Source organism: Asterias rubens, chromosome 1 (genome assembly GCF_902459465.1).
Source record: "Asterias rubens chromosome 1, eAstRub1.3, whole genome shotgun sequence".
Taxonomy (NCBI): domain Eukaryota; kingdom Metazoa; phylum Echinodermata; class Asteroidea; order Forcipulatida; family Asteriidae; genus Asterias; species Asterias rubens.
Genome location: NC_047062.1, coordinates 18,291,351 through 18,312,250, shown reverse-complemented (window position 1 = coordinate 18,312,250; position 20,900 = coordinate 18,291,351). Strand labels below are relative to the sequence as shown.

General features: G+C 39.1%; 3 protein-coding genes across 3 annotated transcripts in view; 1 reads left to right on the top strand and 2 right to left on the bottom strand.

Annotated features, from left to right (window-relative positions):
• The first annotated feature begins 577 nt into the window (after positions 1–577).
• Positions 578–4,022, top strand: LOC117298783 (D-beta-hydroxybutyrate dehydrogenase, mitochondrial-like). The gene is made up of 4 exons (XM_033782117.1): positions 578–995; positions 1,409–1,561; positions 2,207–2,371; positions 2,775–4,022. Exons 1-4 carry the CDS (start codon positions 578–580, stop codon positions 3,122–3,124), a joined length of 1,086 nt encoding a protein of 361 aa, XP_033638008.1. The 3' UTR covers positions 3,125–4,022.
• Positions 3,219–11,834, bottom strand: LOC117297972 (acyl-coenzyme A amino acid N-acyltransferase 1-like). The gene is made up of 10 exons (XM_033781175.1): positions 11,264–11,834; positions 9,654–9,778; positions 9,004–9,261; positions 8,431–8,600; positions 7,495–7,611; positions 6,766–6,848; positions 5,918–6,026; positions 5,391–5,598; positions 4,755–4,902; positions 3,219–4,434 (listed from the first exon to the last, which is right to left on the bottom strand). The coding sequence occupies exons 1-9, from the start codon at positions 11,401–11,403 to the stop codon at positions 4,784–4,786; spliced, it is 1,329 nt and encodes a 442-aa protein (XP_033637066.1). The 5' UTR covers positions 11,404–11,834; the 3' UTR covers positions 3,219–4,434; positions 4,755–4,783.
• Positions 11,835–14,367: 2,533 nt separating this feature from the next.
• Positions 14,368–20,900, bottom strand: part of LOC117307325 (protein unc-79 homolog) — a 55,470-nt gene continuing 48,937 nt past the window's right edge. The window contains exons 45-52 of the mRNA XM_033792049.1: positions 20,169–20,456; positions 19,127–19,308; positions 18,260–18,425; positions 17,754–17,837; positions 16,766–16,906; positions 16,295–16,372; positions 15,884–15,928; positions 14,368–15,265 (exon numbers count right to left, since the gene is read on the bottom strand). Coding sequence (XP_033647940.1) covers positions 15,083–15,265; positions 15,884–15,928; positions 16,295–16,372; positions 16,766–16,906; positions 17,754–17,837; positions 18,260–18,425; positions 19,127–19,308; positions 20,169–20,456 — 1,167 coding nt within the window. The 3' untranslated portion in view covers positions 14,368–15,082. The remainder of the gene's footprint in view (positions 15,266–15,883; positions 15,929–16,294; positions 16,373–16,765; positions 16,907–17,753; positions 17,838–18,259; positions 18,426–19,126; positions 19,309–20,168; positions 20,457–20,900) is intronic.

Here is a 20,900-nt window from a genome sequence, read left to right as displayed (position 1 = left end):
TATAAAACATTGTGAGAAACGGCTCCCTCTGAAGTGCCATAGTTTTCGAGAAAGAAGTAATTTTCCTCGAATTTGATTTCGAGACCTCAGCAGATTTAGAACTTGAGGTCTCGAAATCAACGATCTAACGCACACAACTTCGTGTGACAAGGGTGGCTTTTTCTTTCATTATTCTCGCAAGTTCGATTACCTATTGAGCTCAAATTTTCACAGGTATGTTATTTTATGCATATGTTGAGATACACAATGTGAGAAGACTGGTCTTTGACAATTACCAATAGTGTCCTCTGCCTTTAAGATAAGAAAATATTCAAAACTGTTTTGAAAACATACCTTCATGAGATTTCGTATGTTTTTTTTTTATAGAGAGTACACACTTGGAATCTTGGGGTTATTTTTGTACTTTGTTTCTCGTAATCAGATTGACTGCACTAGGCTTGACTTTACGTTATCGCAATTGTTGGGTTAGAAGTTTGACCCGTTTTGATAAACTCATAGACTGGATTATCTAGAAGACCACCGCATAGCTTAGCAATACACACAGGTTGGTGAACTATACTCGAATATTGTTGTAAACATGTGGGGTCTACGATGGATCATATTTCTGGTAAGCTTGTACATCCTCGTAAATTGCATAGTACCTCTCATTGAGCGGGAGATAGCTTCACGGTGTTTTACTTGGATCTTATCGGTCCTCTTGGCCTATGCCGTCTCGAGCCGTTTCAGCACGGGCGGGAGAATCGACACCGTCCGGGGCAAGGCGGTACTCGTGACGGGTTGCGACACGGGGATCGGAAACGCTCTGGCCAGGCACCTCGATCGGCTGGGGTTCCGGGTGTTTGCCGGCTGCCTGTTTGCGGATAGGGGTGAGGCAAGTAGGCTTGCTGAGGAAAGTTCTGATAGGCTGAAGGTGGTTCAGTTGGATGTGACCAGTGACCAGCAGGTCTCTGACGCAGTGGCGTCTATTGGAGGGACTCTATCATCAACTGGAGATGGTAGGTTTCAAATAGGCACATGGTTTTGTTTTAATTAAAATGTAAACGAAATGAGGTTCTGAGAAGCATTGTCTAGTTCTTGCAGAGTCTTTCTATTGACATTCAAGCAATGATGATGAGTAATCATTGACAGTTTTGAGTGGTATGAATAAGGTTTTTTAATGCCGACTGGGATTGGATACTGACACCGTGGGTGCTTGAAAAAAAAGAAAAAAAAACAATCATTGAACATCGCAATTACCTCTGAACGTGGCACTTCCAAACAATCCTATTAATTTTAGGGGCAAAGCAAGTTTGACACAATCTCCGGGGGGAGGGGGGGGGGGAGATGCCGACGACCATCAAGCCGAAATCTGGGCCGAGCCAAACATTATTTTATAAACATGTTTGTCTTTTCGTCCTGATAATAACAGTCTTGTGGGGTGTTGTGAACAACGCTGGAACAGCCTGCTTTGGTTTCATGGAGTGGGTACCCCTCAAGAGGTACAAACAACTGGCCGAGGTGAACCTATGGGGGATGATACGCGTTACCAAGGCAGCATTGCCTCTCATCAGAAAATCTAAAGGTAAAAGTGTAAAAGTATTCGAACAAACAGTTCTTACATGACAAATACAAGAGACAGTGGAAAATAAATGAGAATCCCTGGGATTATATAAACAAAAAATTTAAAAAAATAAAAAAAAAGTGTAAAAGTTGTAATTTGTTTGTTTGTTTGATTGTTTGTTGAGGTGTTGAGGTTTGTCTCATGGGGTGTTTGCTTAGATGATCATTCCGTCAAAGGACGGCAGAGCTCTCACAAACACTAAGCTGGCAACAGCCAATATTTCCCATAACATGGAGGAAGTTTGGATGCTCCTACAAACATTATCTTGACGATTCGGGGAAAAAACAGCCTACAGCACCGTCATCGCGGAACTCGATTCTAGAGAATTTGTGATGTTGGTACGCACCGCCCCTCCCTTGACATCAATTAATGTGTCTGCATTTTGTAGGCTTGGAATAGCAGGAATATTTTTGGATACGGGTATCTTTGTAGAATAAAAAGGGATAGGGTGGGGTCTATCTCTGCACCCCCACCCTCATCAGGTATGGTTTTTTAAGAGTCTACATTTACTCATCAATACCATGAAACCCTTTCCAGATTTTTGTTTTATACAAAGGTTAATTTTAAAATAATTCACAAAATCATTTCAAACTCAACCATTTATAGGCCGTGTGGTGAACATGAGTAGTATGCTAGGCCGTTACAGCCCGCCCTCCAGTTCGGCATACAGTATCACCAAGTATGGCGTCCAAGCTCTCACCGATTGTCTACGCGGGGAATTGTACACGTTTGGTATCAACGCTGTCATCATTGAGCCCGGGAACTTCTCGGGTAAGAATTTAAATTTGGTTTAAGGCTTGACAATAATTATAATTATCAGTGTAAAATGTTGCGCAAAATATTTATTTGTAAAAGGCATTTGCCCATGTCGACTCCGGAGTTTTTATGGGTGGCGCTGTGATTTGTTAGGCATGGTCATGGACAAATATCAACCGAGGAGAGCGCTGAGTCTCGTTCTTGATAATTTTGATTTTAAAAAGTAGCATACCCTTAAATTTTATATAAATTTTGCGAGATTTTCTTCGGAAAATAAAAAGCCACAAGCAATAGGACTACGCCTTCTATAAACAAAACAGGAAAGTCTTGCACCAAGACTACATTTATACCCGGTACTGAAGACGCAATATTTCTAGAGGACTGATGGAGTGTTACTGTTCATCTTGTGTCTTTGCAGGTTCTTCAGCCATGTTTACGAAACAGTTCATGCTAAATGATCAAGATAAATTATGGCGTGAGACACCTGGATACGTCAAAGAAGCCTATGGTGAGGAATTCTTCACTGGCGCCAAAACTAGTATCGTCTCTTTAAGTCAAGGGTCGTCAACCTCGAGCCTTGACCCTGTAATGGATGCCTTCGAGCACGCCCTCACCGACAAGAATCCACGTGCAAGATATTTCCCGGGCAATTTGATTTCCAAGTTGTCCGTGTGGTACAATTGTTATCTGCCCTCTTCCGTCTCCGACTTGGCCTATAAAATGTATTTTATATATTTAGGACGTACAATAAAAGGAAAGCAATGTTAGATGACAGTGATGTCATAAGAGCATTGCCTGTGGGACAGTGCCACTTTTGTCACTCATGCTATAGTTCTTCAAACCTATGTTGTGAAACATATACTTTGAATTTTGTAATGACTTCTTTTTTATTGGTACAACCTTTTACTTTTTGATACTGTGAAAAACCTTAACTTCAATGTCGTAAAAGAAAAAGCAATTCTTACAACTATTGCTATTTCCAAATGCTGAAAGCAGTGTGTTCCCAGAGACGAGCCATGTTGCTTGGGTGGCAAATTTAAAAACATGATTTGCAAGACAATAACGATTACCAAAATAGTCAAATAAATTGATTTGCATGTCAGTTTACTTCACATTCTGTACAAACTTTTTTTTAATTGATATGTTATTTTGATATTCTTAGAAAATTTTCCGTATTAAAAATATATATTGTTGGTGCATCAGCTGAAAGTTACATTTATCAACATGAATAACATGACACGATCATATCATATAAATACAAATTTATGCATTTTAACAGAACATCACTGGCTAAAATCTGGGTTTTCCATTTCACCATGTGATTATATTTGCAACAATAAACTCATAAGTAGGCATCCATTATTAATGTTGTATGTTAGGCCTATGGGTGCTGAGAAAACATTGAATAATAGGCCTAACACCGAAATAATTTTATAGTGTTTTAAAATGTTATATTCTTTAATTTATCAAATAATTACAGCTCAAGCAAAAACACCTATACTAATACTACATGTATTATGCCTTGAACACCCAGCAGGGTGGATATGTGCGCATTACAAGTCTATAATTAAAAAATTATTATCTATAATATATATATCTATTTTTTTAAATTATGCTTCAGCTAACATTTTGCTATCTTTCAAATAAAAAAATACTCATTTGCAGAGACTTTGCAGTTTCATGCGTCACTTTCCTTTTATGTGCAGGAATGCTGTGCTTCTACATTACACAGGTCAACATCTCATGTGTACCTTCCATGTCACATCAGTCTTTCAGACCGTTTTTTTTTACCAGTTGAGGACGCTTTCCACAGTGATTTTTCCTGGTATCACTGTACAGTTTTATCTCATTCTGACTACCTGCTTGTTGTTTTCTTGTATATCAATGGCCAGATAAAGTAATAAAAAAAATATTATTTTATTGATTCATCGCAGCCCGCAAATTAGGTTCGCACAAGTCCTTAACCTGTCAGTAAAAAAAAACACTGTGATTTACTCTTTGACATTAATTGCAAGGAATGTCACTGCATCATTTTGGAAGAATGTTCACGAAGATGATACCATTCCCAGTTTAGACATCTGCAGAATAAAAATGACATTAAATGATAAAACAAATCAACAGAATAAAACATAATATAGGTTTCATATCAAGAGTCCAAACAGTGAATACATGTAATATTTTCCCCACTATTTTCTTGCATCTCCGCTGACAAATTCGGCTCAAACTCTCACATGTTTGTTATTTATGTTGGATCACATAAAGTGTGGATACTGGTCTTTTACAATAACCAATATTGTCCACATGCTTTATGTATACATGTAGGGCCTACATGTAGATCCAAGTATGCGGGAAAACACACTACAATAAGTACACTTATCTCTGCCTTGCAGCAATATACCTTTTTTCTTGAAATGTCCAATGCAGGATTTACAGCTTTGAGTTGTTAAGACCGCAGTGTCTTCGTAGACATGATATAATCTTTGGCCACATGTCCTCCATTGCTCTGATGTTTCCAATGGCTGTTCCTCCATGCTTACCTACTACAGCTGTATTAGAGTGAATTTCAGAATACCACATGTGTGTGAGGGCAGCTCAAGAGAAAAGAACCAAAATACACAAACAAGACCAGCAAAATTGTGGTGTGTACATCTTCATCATTGTTCACTGTGTATATGTTTTAAAAGCACTCACAGAGCTAAAATGAACAGTCTCGACACAAACCTGAACAAAGTGTGTCGTCACAACCCAAATCTGAGCCTAGGAGTCTAATCTCTCTCCCCAACACCCCCAAACGATAGAATTACTGAAATATTGCTCCAACAACACCAAATTTATTCGTGTTTTTGCCCTGAAAATCTGTGCCAACAGTGTTTAGAAATACAACTTCATGGGGGGACAGTAAGTCTATAATTCTGGGTAAAGAATACAATAACATTATGCGCCAATATAACAGGTAAGCACCATCATGGTAAACCAGAAAATCTTCCCTCCCCATCTTTCCAATTCAACTTCCATAACTGACGACTTCTCTTACCGATAGCCGGTGACCAAAACCTGCTGCCAACAGGTGCCCATGGTATCTCTAGGAGATGTCCAGCTTCAGGGTAGCTCAGGAGCTGATAGTTAGAGCATCCGTACCGTTCGAGTCTCTCGATATTCTTCTTGGCATAGAAGCAGCTGTCCCAACCCCCATCGTCTTCACCAACGATGAACAGATACTTGCATTTTGGATTATTTTCCACCTATGGTAAGTTTTTGGTGACATGGGTAGTTACTTTTCGACCTTGCAAATAAGATTTGTTCAAAATGTTTAAAATATTTGTTTCAGATTTAGTGTTTCAGATTTATGTATACAGAGTAGGGAGGGGGGTTTCTTTGCACTTTTGCTACGTGAGATTTGGGGTTACTAATTTGACGATTTTGATGAAAATACTGTGGCAAGTTTTGCTGTTTTTTCAACGAGTGCCGGTTAAACACTGTTTTTATGTGACTTTTAGTTGGTCTTTCTTATAATTTGGCCTACAAATCAACATTACAATGACAAAAAACAAATGACCCTACCTTTAAAATGGAACCATGTTCCTCAGGTTCTTTGTACAAGGCCTTCCAGCAATGAAACATATCATATAAACCTTTCACCTCTGTTTCGTTTAAGAATCTATCGTCAAAGCTGCAAGTGACAGGGGGAGGGGTGGGTGTAGGGGAGGAGAAGGGGATGAAAAGAAAGGTTTACATGTGGACTTGGTAATCACTCTTAAAATGAATGCCAATAAAAACTTACTTTGTTAGACAGAAGTACAGCAGCAGCTAATAAGGCATTTTGAGAATCATTTCACTTTGAAGTAATGTGGTTTAAAAAGTTTATTCTTAGAAGCGTTACTGGCTGTAATGTCTCTCAGATTGTGTATTGCAATTACAGATTATGCTTCTCGTAAGGACAAAATGTTGCTCCAGATTTTTTGCGGTTTCTAAAAAAATGCAACCACCTTTTGATGTGTTTTACACCACTACACAGGAAACACAGGCTTTAGTATTCACTTAGGCAAGAATGCACTGAAGTGTTCATATTCCTGTATGTCTGTTAAAAATAACTATTACTTTTGTTCTTAAAGGGGGCGCCAGTGTGAACAAAATGGTAACAAACTGGGTGAGTGCTGGGCACGGGAGAAACAAATTTGAAGATCATGTTTGGACTGGGATAAAAATGTTAATTGCTGCTAACAACAAAAAGTTGTCAAGCACAACAAAATTATGCTTACCAGAATAATCATAACCAGCTAAAATAACATGTCACATGTACCAAATGTAACCGCACCCTGCTTATTTTTGCTTAGCAGAAAAATGTACAGCAACATTTTCTACTGAAGCAGCTATATGTAATTTGGCCCTGGTCAGTTGAAAATACAAACCCATAATACGGAATCTCCACTCCATTCAGTGTCATTGAGAATGTCATAGCATGGGATCCATTAATACTGATTGCGGCATTGACCTAGAAATAAAATGACAAAAAAATCATCACAACCAAATTTCTTTGACACCTTCTCAAACATGACAACCTTATTGGACCAGAAACTTCCCAGGGCATGTGTAAGCCAAGAAAACAGCATTTTAGAAGAATTCCAAGTTCCAGCTGTCTTACTTTGATGCCACGGTATAAGTTAGCAGAATGAGCCACACAAATTTTTTTGGAAAAAAATACGTTATTTCCACCGTTTTCACAACAAATTTGTGACCAACAGAACAAACTCAGAATGTTAGTTGTTTGGTGTATTTAAGGAAAACCAAGATGGTATGAAGATTACCCTTCGAAAAAAAATAGATCCCTTGGAGAGCGTCCACATACGTTGGCACACGTTAACTGGTGTTCTGTCATTGCAGCTACTAATGGTGTTTTATGCATAATCCCCCCCCCCCCCCCCCGCTAAGTTGGTCGAGCTAAATTGGTCGCCAATATCTGCAATTCAACCTTGAGGTGTTGACAGATGCTCCATTGCATTATAAACTGAATTTGCAGCTCCAGTGGTAAGGGGGGGGGGCGCCTTATCAGTCTTTTCATGGAAAAGGGGCAAGGTAGTAGTACGGCACAAATCCCTTTCACAAACAAAAGTCTCTGCTTAACTAAATAATTTATGTACCTTTTCAGGGAAAAGTGAAGCCATTTGTAGAGAAAGAGTGGCCCCTGCAGAGGTGCCCAATATTCCTATTCCTCCTGGCGCCACAAACGGCTGGTCACATAACCAATCTATTGCATCCTGAAAACACACAAAAAAAGGAATACAACTGAAATTATCTTGTCTGAAATGTCATAATCTTCGATTGAATCCAGTCTTTTGCTCTCTCTCACTCTCTCTCCCCTTTGTAAGGAAAGTCTGTCCCAAACCAATAATCAGGCCAAAGTTTATATCTGGTTTCATTGCCATTAAATGAGTGAGAATATTTTCATTCCCCAATGACAAGAATGAAAATATTCCCCAAGGACAGGATGCCAGTCCATCGCATGTTACTCTCCAGCTCTTGTCTTGTACCCATTTGTACTCCTGGATGGAGAGAAGCAATTAGGACAAAGTGCCTTGCTCAAGGACACAAGTGTTGCATGGAAGTGTCGTGGCCGAGCGGTTAAGAGCATCGAATTCAAACTCTGGTGTTTCTGGTCAGCAGAGTGTGGGTTCGAATCCCCAGCCGTGACACTCGTGTCCTTAAGCAAGACACTTTACCATTGCTTCGTCCTTCGGATGGGACGTAAAGTCATTGGTCCCATGTGTTGCATGTAAAAGAACCCAGTGCACTGGGGTTCGCCCCGGTGTTCCTGGTTGTGGCTGCTTCATGCGCCGTAGCACCTTGTAAACCCTTATAAGGTGCTACATAATTGGTTCTCAGAATCCATCACTGCAATAACCTATCTTTCTGAAAGTTTGTATATACTCAGCGCCTTGGGTACCTAATTGTTTGGTAGATACGTGCGCTATATAAGACTTCAATATTATTATTATTATAACTAGTGTGACATGTAGATTACCCCCCCCCCCCCAAATGTAAATACGGTAAAACATTCACATAGATTGTCTCCATACCCTGAAATATTCTGCTTCTAGCATCCAAAGTTCCTTCGGCAGGTCTCTGTAGTTGAAGTAGGGCAGAGCGTAGCAGGCAAAGCCATGAGAAGCCAACATGGCGGCACGCATCTCAATCAATCCTCCGCTTGTACCAAACATGTCAATCACACCAGGAAATGGCCCAGGTCCTGAGGAAACATTCAAGATGACAACAATATTGAAAATATTTGACATAGCAGGAGCATTAATATTTTCCAATAACATTAAAGGCACACAGTTATGTGGAATATCCAAATATCTAAGATCAAAATCAAAAATCCCCAATGATGCGCCCTCACTCTTTAACAAGTCCCATTTCACAAGTTATTTAGTATTTCTTTCAAGATAATCTGACGCAAGTGTTAAACAAAAACAATGCCTATATGTAAATGGAATAAGTTTCTTATTTTTAAACATTGGAACTCTGTCAAAGCTTTTAAATTTGTTTACTCTAGTTATTGTTTTAACTATACAAAAACATTTTTTTAAATGGGGGCTGTACACGGGGGCGCATGACATCAATTGAGGGGGGGGGGGCATATAAACACTAACCTTTGGGTTTAAATAAAGCTCCCCTCAGCCGTCCATGTTCCACTTCAATCCTCTCTACGTCCTTGCCCATGTACCATCTCTCTGTAACAGCAGTAGCTTCAGGTTCCTTAGTCTGTAAGGCCGCAGCATCAAGATGGCCATCGAACAATGACAGCTGAACTACCATTGGCTTTGTGGCATCCCTGTGGATATAACGAGATCCAAACCGCACCCCTGGAGAGGGCACCATGCTCCAGAACAGACCCATGGGTTCAATTCCTGAAATGAGATCATCAATAAAAGTAAATACTGTGGTCAAGTGGTTAGATTGCAGGACTTTCAATCACAAGGTTGTGGGTTCGAATCCCTCAGCTCACTGTGGATTTCACAATCGTCTAGTTACTGAATCACACAATTTCGGGGCGAATTTGTGTGGATCATTGTATTCTACTTTTAAAATATCTTTCCAACCATGCATTTTATAAAAAACTGTTACAAACGCTTTTTATAGACCAACTCGTCCAATCCAAGGCAACGTGTTCCTTTAAGGCATTGTTATTCAAATTGAATGCTAAGCCCACTGGCCTCGATCAAACCTGCAGTCATGAACCAAATAATTGAGCCCTGGATGTAGATGTTTGCTAATATTATTTTGTTTTATTTGATCTTACCATTACATTCTCCGCTCAATGAGGCCTGATCAGGAACAGAAACTTCTCCTTTATTATCCGCTTTGTAATGAGCATGACTCTCAAATGTGTTGAAACCTTTATTAGTTTTCTTCTCAATAACAGATCTTGGAGGAAAGTAAACAATCTTAATTAAGTGTTAATCATACAATATTGAATTTGAGGGAAAGCAGGTCTTTGGTGGGTTGAGACATGGAGGTAGAATCAACCCTTGCTGTGTATGCTGTATTAGACCCCTTGCATATAGGCCGCTAATCAATGAGTTAGGACTCTGTAAAGACACTGGACACTATTGGTAATTGTCAAAGACCAGTCTTCTCACTTAGGTGTATCTCAACATAATATGCATAAAAACACAAACCTGTGACAATTTGAGCTCAATTGGTCGTCGAAGTTGCCAGATAATAGTGAAAGAAAAAACACCCTTGTCACACGAAGTTGTGTGCTTTCAGATGCTTGATTTCGAGACCTCAATTTCTAAATCTGAGGTCTCGAAATCAAATTTGTCGAAAATTACATCACTTCAGAGGGAGCTGTTTTAGTAAGGTTTTATGCCAATGATTATTTGGAGTAATTACCAATAGTGTCCACTGACTTTAATTCAAATAGCTTTCAGTATAAATACGTAGCCCTATACAAGACACATATTGGTAAGTACTCAGACTTTATATGAGCACCAAGGTCAAACAACAAAAACTTGATTGTAAGTATTACTTTGACCTCATTGAGGGTGCTGGTTAAGCTTGTTGTATTGTTACGCATAGACATATTTATAGTATCTGGGGCACTATATACTCATAGATTTGACATCAATATGAACCATAGATGTCAAACAATTCTAAAGCGCCCTACCTTGGTCAATTGTTACGGGTGTTTTGGAGTTTTCTTGCCCAGTGGAATTGCCAAAAATAATGATTTCCCTTAAATAAATATTTCACACGACTGTAATTTTTTTTGTATTATTATTAATGTCACGTTAATTGCTGCTCAAATTTGTCCTTTGTGTTGTACGAGTTTGGCCTCTTTATTTCAATTAATTAACCGAGTAAACTAGTTACCGGTTATAAAGGCCTATATAAAAGGAACTGGACACTTAATTGGTAGTATAGAATAAAACTTACTTGGTAGGTAACGAGCAATTGAGAACTGTTGATGGTTGTAAAAACATTGTGAGAAAAGACTCCTGAAGTAAGTTTTTTGGGGAGAAAGAGGTAATTTCTCAATAAACTATTTTAATCTCAGAGTAATCTGAAAGCACACAAATTTGTGCAACAAGGGTGTTTTTCATTCATTATTTTCTTGCAACTTTGATGAACAATTTCACAGGTTTGTTTAGTTGCGATAATCGTAACCCTCCATCCTCCCGACGGTCGGGAGGATGGAGGGTTACGATTATCGCAACTAAGGTTTGTTACTTTACGCATGGAGGAAGAATGTTCTTCCTCCATGCTTTATGCTAGGTTGGGGTACGCCTACACCAAGTGAGAGTTCTTTGACAATTACCCAAGGTGTCTAGTGCCTTCATAAACTTAGAAATATAAAATAAGTAGCCTAAATAAAGTACAATGACAAAACTTGAGCATAATCCGTACCTGATTGTGACAAGGCTGTTGGCTTCCATGCCAGTCGCTTTTATTGCTACTTGTTGATCAATCATTGAGGAGGACGGTGTGACTGAAAGCACCCTGGATTGAGCAAGCCTGCTCAGGTACCGTCGACTAGCCATCATCATCGTCTTGCTCCTGCCACCAGGGCTACCCCGCCTTGCTTTTTAACTCCGGCGCCCGTAGGGTCGAGCGTTCACGGCAGTAGCCTACACCATGGATCCTACACCTGTTCGTTAATGTCCTTCCTCCATGGGGTTTTTAGGTTACAAAAACTTGTACACTGAGGCCCACCTTTGGTTACTTGACAAGTGTAGAGAGCTGCTGATTTCTTTTCGTGCCTTTATATTGGACCACAGTTGTACACAATGTACCGGTACTTGTTTGCTTTTCCTTGAACCAGTGCCAGGACTACCCTCGAAAGTTGGCAGAGTGCCGGGTGCAAGGTTCACCAACTTTGTGGCAGGAATCACTTGTGCTGTTGCTCCGAAGCATGAGGTATAATGTGGGTTGTTGTTCACACCCGAGACTAGCCCACCTTGTTGAGCTGTAAATGGCTCCGCTTTTAACATGTCATCGGTCTCACGCGACAGTGATGGGACCGATGTTAAAAGCGGAGCCATTTACACCTCCCCAAGCGTTTAGCAATTAAGTGGCATGCGGGGGTAACAGTGCTAACAAAAAATACGTGAGCCTCTTTGTTAAATGTATACCTTTGCTTTATTCCAAAGCTGTACCTAGTGGTAATAAATACGTTATTAAATATATATAATTAACCAAAATTGTATTACACAATACATGTACATCTAAACTTTAGGTAATTATTGTACTTGTAGTTTGTGCGGTACATGTAAAGAAAAATCATTCAGCTTTTACTTCTTGTTGGAAGGAAACACTGGGCCCAATATTATGGCTCTGCTCACTGCAGAGTTTTGTACATGCGATCACCATTCTTCATCCAAGTGCAGAGTTAGCTTCTGGAAACATAGAATGCCTGGTAAAATGGAGTAGGCACACGCCAAATTTCCTGCTTACCTTTGAAATAAGCTTGCATAAGCGTGGAATTACATGGGTTCAATTTCATAAACCCTGTAAGCACAGAAAAATATTGCTGAACAGAAAAAGGTTACATGCCAAAATTACATTAAGTTGTCGTGACCTCTGACCCAATTAATTTTTGCTTAGCCCCTGCTTCTATAAGCTCCGATTATTTGCTTACAGTAAGCAGATCCATGAAATTAGGCCCTGTTTTGTGAGTCTCCATTGATTGTGAATCCTACATTGCCACTGCCACCTCTTGCAGTGTTTTCAATCAAATAAACACTTTTCGTCAAACCTGTTAAAGGCAGTGGACAAAATAATTATCAGCATCAAACCTTACTTGGTAGCGAGTATTGGGGAGCTGTTGATAGGATAAAACATTGTGAGAAACGGATCCATCTGAAGTCACGTAGTTATGAGGTCTCGAAATCAAGCATCTGAAAGCACACAACTTCGTGTGACAAGGGTGTTTTTTCTTTCATTATTATCTCGCAACTTAAACGACGACCAATTGAGCTCAAATTTTCACAGGTTTGTTATTATAAGCAAATGTTGAGATACACCAAGTGAGAAGACTGGTCTTTGACAATTACCAATAGTGTACACTGTCTTTAACAAAAAATATAAATAAGCACATGCACAGCAGGAGCTATTTATAACCAATTAGAGCAATAAATACTTGTAATAAACTTAACCCATACACTGAAACTGTATAAAGTTTAATATAAAGGCTTATACCTAACTAGGAATTAGTGCCTACATTAGGGATTAAAAACATTAATGTGACCTGCAACCAATATTGGTCTGTGAAGTATAACTCCTTCAAATAGTTCTCAAGATTTTAGTTACCATTTGCAGTAATAAACACTGGTTTATGCTCAGAATAGAAATATAAAACTCAACCCTGGAAAAAAACAGTCACTCAAAGAAAAAACTAATCCATCTCTTAAAATTGAAACAGCTGATAAAAACTAAACCAGTGAAAATGTTGTTAAAATAAGGGATCACATCGTGTAGAAAATAGCCTATTGTTTATATTCAAGTATAATTTATGCACATGTTCAATATTAATTTGGAATATCAACTTATATATGTACCACAAAGGAAACTTGCCGGGTAAGCTCAAGTAAACTTTTTTCAATCAACACAAAATATCATTTTGAAGATGAACAATAAAAGATTTACTAGAGCAGGATTTGAACCAACAACCTACGGTATAACGTGCCAGCGCTAGCCCTATGTTGGAGTCTCCCTATTTTGTCAATATTTTTGTTCTGGGTGTTATTTTTCAACAAGTCAAGGGGATTTTTAAACAGTTTCAGTTTATCCATCGGAACAATAAGTACCAGAACATGATAGTATAATAATCAATTAACAATAAGTCATTTCTTTGTCTCATAATTTATATCAGTAGTTAGACATCACAACTAAAATACTCCAAAAACATAAATAAAAGTCTAGCCAACAAATTGTTTGTTGGTTCGCTCCTGTGCTACATGTAGGGGGGTGTTTCTCCCTCTGGGAATATAAACCACTTTCAATCTCTGGCTGTACTCCATGGTGTATATAGGCCAATGTGGCTAGCTGCCAAAAGTCTACTTGACATGTATACAGCTCGACCAGGGTGCAGCAATTAAGCTTATCTTCTATAAGTAAGGATAATTATTCTCTGGAATAATAATACTATATAATAACCATTACACATACAAATACAAATAAATCACTATCTGCAATACTGTCACCCAAATGACAAGATATGAAAACATTCAAAACAATAAATTAAGTGAAAAGTAAATCAATTACATAACTCTGTGCTATCATCACCTAAAACTTCATAATTTCTATAAGTATTTCATATTACACTTTGACACAATTATCACAATAAAATAAATACCATATTAAGAATATTTCTTTAGTTTTAGCAGTGACTGTTTAAGATATAGCACAATTTTGTTATAATAAACTATACAGTACATCAATAAATAGCTGTAACTTTTTATCATTATTTTATAAATATTTGGTACTACAGAAGATGATGAAAAATAATTGTATTTTTTTTACTGTAACCTTGACATTTGATCAGTTGAATTTAACACGCCATCCCTTTGGCCCCCAAAACAATCCTTTCCAGAGGGCAACCCCACCCAAGTTTCAAGTCCAAATTTCACTCTCAAACAAACTTACAGTTCAAAATCCCTTTACATACAAATCACCATTGTGGCCACAAGTTTTCACCTCAGATGAAATACACCTTCATCACAGTATCATCATGGCATGCAAGTCCATGAGATAAAAACCATGACTGCATGCGGACAAAAACTAAAGTTTTCACCCTGTTTCTATGTTACAAATTTGTAAGCACTTGTAGGGCGCTTAGTACATGTGTGTCAAAATCCAATTTGTTTGATACATTCCGACTTCAAATTTAACATAGTCACCCAAACTTGTATATACCTGCTGTATGACGTGATGCCTCTTTCGGGGGCTACCATACTTGAACGCGCACATAGATTGGATAGACCACAAGCCTAATTACACAACTCCAGGGGTTATAGCAACCAAAGCCTGCGTGGAAAAGATGACATAACGCGATGGATCCCCGATGGGAACGAGGTTTGAATATCCCTTTCCTTACAAATACCTGTGATAGAAATGAGGATGATTTGGGGGAAATAGGCAGGCCCCTCTTTATATCATTACTACTACCATGTAGGAATTTAGGGAGCCATACCAACATGGCCGCAGTGTTCTGTACTAACCAGGTCATCAGACGGTATAGAATTGAGCAGCGGCCGAAGACTGAATCTCAATTTGCCCCATCTTGAACTGAAGTCTCTTCAACCATTTCAGGAGCACCGAAGAATGATACGACGTCACCTCCCCTTTGGTCAGACTTGGTGGAGCCCAGTTTTCACAGTTCTGTAGGCGTACCTGCAGGCTGCCTGGGAGCTAAACATTAGAAATGAGGGGTGAATTAAACGCAATGCAACCAAATTAAAGTACCTTATTTTTTGTCATGCCTGGAATTTCATCTTTGAGAGGGCAAGTCAATTTTCATTTTGCACAGGAATACTATGGGAAACATTGGAAAGGGCACCAAGGCCAAGACCAATGATGGCCTTTATGTAAGATGGGTTAACCTAATTAAGTGAAGGGATTTCTTCAACAAAGCAAACTTATTTAGTTCCAATTCAAGAGAATACCAAAAGTATTGACAGTGTACTTACCAAAAAAAAAAAAAAAATACTTATAGCAGATGTTTGAATCAATAGGTTAGACTATGCAAGTCGTGTGCCCTTTTATGTGCCCTTAAAGTTTTTTGTTTCTATTTTGGATTCCAACAGTCAGCGCTTGATCAAGAAAAGGAAAGAAAATCATGCATTTCATAATAATAATAATAATAATATCGAAGTCTTATATAGCGCACATATCTACCAAACAAGGTACTCAAGGCGCTGAGAATATACAAACTTTCAGAAAGACAGGCTATTGCAGTGATGAATTCTGAGACCCAGCTATTTAGCACCTTACAAGGGTTTACAAGGTGCTACATTTAAACTGCCTCACCTTGGATGGGTAACTGAACAGAATTGAAGTCCACATTGGAAATAGCTGCACGAAAGAAATAAGGAAAACAAATCCCACATTAATTTTGCAACATCAATTTATTTGTCGCTTAGATTTGACAAAACTATTATAATAGGGGAAAACCCAGTGAAACACCAATCTGCTTAGTGCCCACAGAGGGATTCGAACCAGGGTCACAGAGGTGGAAGGCGGAAAAGGTACCACTGCACCTACCCTATCGCCCTGGATAGATAGATTGACAGATACACAAAATCTTTTTAATCCCATACTGGGAAAAGTAAAACTAGATAGTCAAAATCTGTTTAATCCCAGACTGGGAAAACTTAAACTGGCCATGATTCTAAAAATACAAACAAAAACACTTTGATAACGATTATTAGTTGATTATACCTTGGTCAGGACGGATGAGTTACATTCCTGAAGTGCTTCCATTAGACTCAAGAAGTGAAGATTCACCATATCAGCAAGCTAGGGAAAAAACCATGGTAACGCATCATTCAAATGTTGGGTCATAAATAAGTAACTACTCCAAAAGTTACTAACCATAGTGTGATGAGAAGCACTGCAGTTGTTGATAGTGTCTTAACTATTTTAAGAAAGTAATAGTTTGTGAACTCAATTTCTTCCTGATTGAAATTTTGTTAAATAAACAAAGATCACTTGTTGTCATTGTTGTTCGAGTAGGTCTTTAAAGTGCAGGAGATCATTTTTAATTTTGAATGTCGTCATATGGATGGGTGTAGTGTGTTAATGGAATGTATGTCCTTTTTAACTAGAAGGCTGGCCACCTTCACTGTGTTGCGGGTGTTTTATGAAAACAGCGGTATTTCTCTAGTACTTTTTGTGATTAGTGATACTGACCACTTTAGAATGAGAGAGTAGTTGTAGTACACCGGGTGTGACCCGACACCAGAAATCCATAACGCTCATCATGGCTGCAGTATGCTGGTCACTCTGTGGTGCGCTTATAGATGCCATCTGCTCGCAGTACATTGTCCATAGCTGAGAAATGAAAATGGTTGGTGTAAAACGTTTCGTTCAAAGTTCGAGATATAGCCCAGTTCATACTTCCTGCGAATGCGAATTCGAAGCGAATTTTTACAACACAAGCTGTGTTCAACTCCTGCGAAACATTTGCTGCGAAAACAGCGATGTGAAGTTAAAGTTCGCTTCGTATTTGCATTCACAGTAAGTATGAACCGGTTTTTATCAAGAACTTTGTCTAGTATGAACCTGGCTTTAGATGGTCCTATTAATGTCTTGGACCAACAAGTCAGCTGTTTGCTTCAGGAAAATTAAACAACATACTAGGGTTCTATGGCCCTTTTCGAAACCAAGTCTTCAGCTTGTGATTCGGCTTCTGACTCCGTCCTCGCGACTGAAGCCCTGAGCGCGTACGCAAAGCACGCGCAGTATTGTCAAAACAACCGTGGGGCCAAGCTAGCCTGAGCCAAATCTGGAGCCGAAGCCGTGGTTTTGAAAAGGGCCCATGTTACATTACAATGACTATTAAAGGTTTTATACAGGATCGGTAAGGATAAAAAAAACCATCCTTGTTTAATTTGAGTCTGAATTTGAGTCTTACTGAATGTGAAGTTCATACTAGAACTGTTTTGTCTGTGCCGATTTCTTTTCCCAAGACTCAGAAAGGTTTACAGCATGGGTCTATGGAATATTTAACAGAAGTTTAAAATGGGTACTGTGCTTTTGCACTTACATTTTCTTTAGATATTGATAAAGGATTTTGATGAGCTTTATAGAAATTTTCAAAAACAAGGACGGAAACATTTGCACAAAGAAATCATAACCGGATACAGATTTGGTGGAATCAAGCATCGTGTGCACTTACCTGGCATAGAATGAAGGCATGGAACAAAGATGACATGTGCAGAACCGACGCTTTGGATTGCTCAGCAAAACCAGCAAGGATAACCTAAAGAAAGGTGTATAAGGTTCATTTCATTTGATCTGGTTGTGAAGCCAAGGACTCTCAAAAAAGTGAACTTAATTCACTGTACTAGCCAAGAACCCAATGGAGAGAAGACAAGGGGTTTCAGTTTTAGAAGTGGGAGGAAAACCCCAGAAATTTATTTCATTATTACATACATGTACATGTACAAACATTATGCACACGCAGCAGCAGACAATCGAAACTGCAGTTAACTGCTGATGGTGTAGCTGCCAACCTATGCCACTTCTGAGCAGACCAATCATAACAGAGAAATTACAAGCTTACATCACTGCAAGTTTTTCCACTGAAATTCATGCGGATAATGGCAGGAGACCAGTCTCACTTGGCGGCTAAATTTACAGTTACGACCGTTTCCAATGGTTTATTGTATAGTGGGTACCAACCTGCACATGATCAGCGATGTGGTTACCAGCCTCCAGAGGAATGGGATGACAAATAATACCAGTCAGAGAAGAGTTTATAGGACAGACAGCAGCGTGAGTCAGGGAGCCGAGCAGTAACCATGACAACAGACGCACATGGGCAATGCAGTCAATAAACTCCTTAGGCCTGGAAGGTAAAAAGAAAGAAAAAGAAAGAAAAACCCAGTAAATAGTACATCTCAGGACAAAGAGCATTGGCAATTTATTAATATGTAGCAAATGTCTCTCTGTTGAATTAATCACCAGTATTCTTTTCTTGAACATGGTATTTACCTCACATCAAAATGAAAGAATTCTAGTTTTCGGTAAAAAGCTTATAATTATTATGGTTTCTCTATTTAAAAATAAAAATATATAATACACTCAAGACATGCAAGAGTCATCCAAGTCAAGGCACTGTAATGCTTCAAAACTGGCAAATTTTACAGAGCACACATCATCAAGGCTGGATTAACTGTTCCATAGGTCCAAAGGAACCAGTCTTCCAGTGGCCCTGGGTAAAAGTGCTCTGCGGGCCCTAGGCACCAGTGTTAGAAGGCCCTTAGAGCACAAATGTTCCGTAGGCCCTAGGCACCACTGTTCATGAGGCCCTAGGCACCAGTGTTCATGAGGCTCTATGTACCAGCGAGCCATAGGACCTAGGCACCAATGTTCCTTAGGCCCTAGGTACCAAAGTTCCGTAGCCTACAGTGTATGTACCAGTGAGCCATAGGACCTAGGCACCAGGGTTCTGTAGAACCTAGGCACAAAAGAATGACCCTTTCTCCTCTAACCTTCAAAAGGTTAAAACTAAACAAACTGATTCTGATTAGTGGTATCTAGTCTCACCCCTGTTGGACAGCTGATGGTGGATGGTAGAGCCACGGTAGGTAGCGATTGACGACAGACTTCCCACCTTCACGTTGATTGTTACGAGTAAACTCCAAGGCAATGATCTGCGCTACTCCGGCCTTCAACTGACTCCCTAGAGTATCCTCATTCAGATTCTGAGAGCCACCTTTCATCTTGTCCTATCAAGGAGAAAGTTATTGTGATGTTAGAAAATAACATTGGTCCACTTGAATGTAAAAAAGTGTATCAAACCAAAGACGCAATCATTTGTAGAGCTTTGTAAACCCTGGAAAAGGCACTTTACCAAAAGCTGTTAATACTAATGAGAATAATTATATTGAAAAAAGAATAACATGAGAAAGCCCTAAAGGGAGACTCAAAAAAAAACCCAGAAAATAAGAAAATAAATTAAACAAACTTTAACCGAATGGTTAGTCAACCGACTGGCAATTGTTATGGACAAAACTTCAAGAGGGGTACTTAAATATTAGTCAATAAAATCAAAAATAGTCAAAAACGGAATTGACATTGATGTGTAAAACAACAGAAGCTAAAAATCTGCAACTTTTCAATGGAATAACAAGCAACACATTTTGAAGAAAAAACACAACAGGAAACCAGTGCACCCTATATAGCTACAAGACTGTGTCTCAAGACTGTGTCTCAAAAAAAATAAACAAAATAACAATAGTGATCACTTCTAATGCACCACGTCTGTCAAGGATGACACTACCGGCGCAAAAAAACAAGAACTCTGCTTTACACAAAGACAACCAAATCACTAAGTAATATTTTGTATACGTTATAGACCAATCTGACGAAACAAAATTGGTAGCGCCCTCTATTGAAAAATTACCAACTGCGGTGTCTTTTTGTGCACAATCTAGGCATTGAAGACACCGCAGCAGTGGCGCGCGGTGCTCAATACCTGTGCGCCCGTTGCGCCCCGTGATTTGTCTATATCTTGAGAAGAGTTGTATGACAAAACTGTTGTATGACAATAATTTCCAAAAAGAATTTTGAAATTAAAACCACTTACCTTGACTTTAGTGAGTGTATGTAAATCCCCAACGTACTCTATGGCATCAGTCAGGTAGGTTTTCATACAATCCACGGCCAGACCACAGGACGAAAACTCAGCGATGCAAGCATCCGAGATGTCGCCGTCTCCGACGAGGTTCCCAAAGTCGCTCATCTTGCCTCCCGCATCCAGACAGATGAACTGCACCAGCTGGATCAGATTGATGTCTGGAAGTGAGGACTTGAACTTGAGTGCGTTGACCAGCTCCATAACGATGCAACGGGAGAATGACTGTCTCTCACGCTCCTAGAATATAGAGAAAGGAAATTGTACTCAAGCAAAATGCACAGCCATTATTTTCATTTCTTTTCATTTATTCCGGTTGTGTAACAAAGGACTCTCCAAAAATTGAACCTAATTTACAAGCCAAGAGCACCATGGAGAGAAGACGAAGAAGGACAATTCAGTTTTAGATGTTGGAAGAAAACCCAAGATAAAGATTCGAGGGAAAGCCCACACAATCAGGTAGGGATTAGAAATACAATCCATGTAGTGCCCCCAGCGGAATGCAAACCGGGGGTCCCTGAGGTGGAAGGTGAGGAAAGACATCACTAATGCCCGATACCCATCAGGAAAAAAAGAGTTACTCAAGAAAGTTTTTCTAGTCTAAGTTCCTTAATCTGATTAACCCTCAACAAAGAATTTCTTGAATCAAAATTTCCAACTTCTCATAATAATAAATGTTCAGTT

Coding starts and splice junctions, on each gene's coding strand:
- LOC117297972 (XM_033781175.1), bottom strand. CDS start 11,403: ATGATGATGGCTAGTCGACGGTACCTGAGCAGGCTTGCTCAATCCAGG. Junction 7,612..8,430: donor TAGAAGCAGAATATTTCAGG/GTATGGAGACAA, acceptor GTGTGTTTTCAG/GATGCAATAGATTGGTTATG. Junction 6,027..6,765: donor GTGGAGATTCCGTATTATGG/GTTTGTATTTTC, acceptor TGTCACTTGCAG/CTTTGACGATAGATTCTTAA.
- LOC117298783 (XM_033782117.1), top strand. CDS start 578: ATGTGGGGTCTACGATGGATCATATTTCTGGTAAGCTTGTACATCCTC. Junction 996..1,408: donor TCTATCATCAACTGGAGATG/GTAGGTTTCAAA, acceptor TGATAATAACAG/TCTTGTGGGGTGTTGTGAAC. Junction 2,372..2,774: donor TGAGCCCGGGAACTTCTCGG/GTAAGAATTTAA, acceptor GTGTCTTTGCAG/GTTCTTCAGCCATGTTTACG.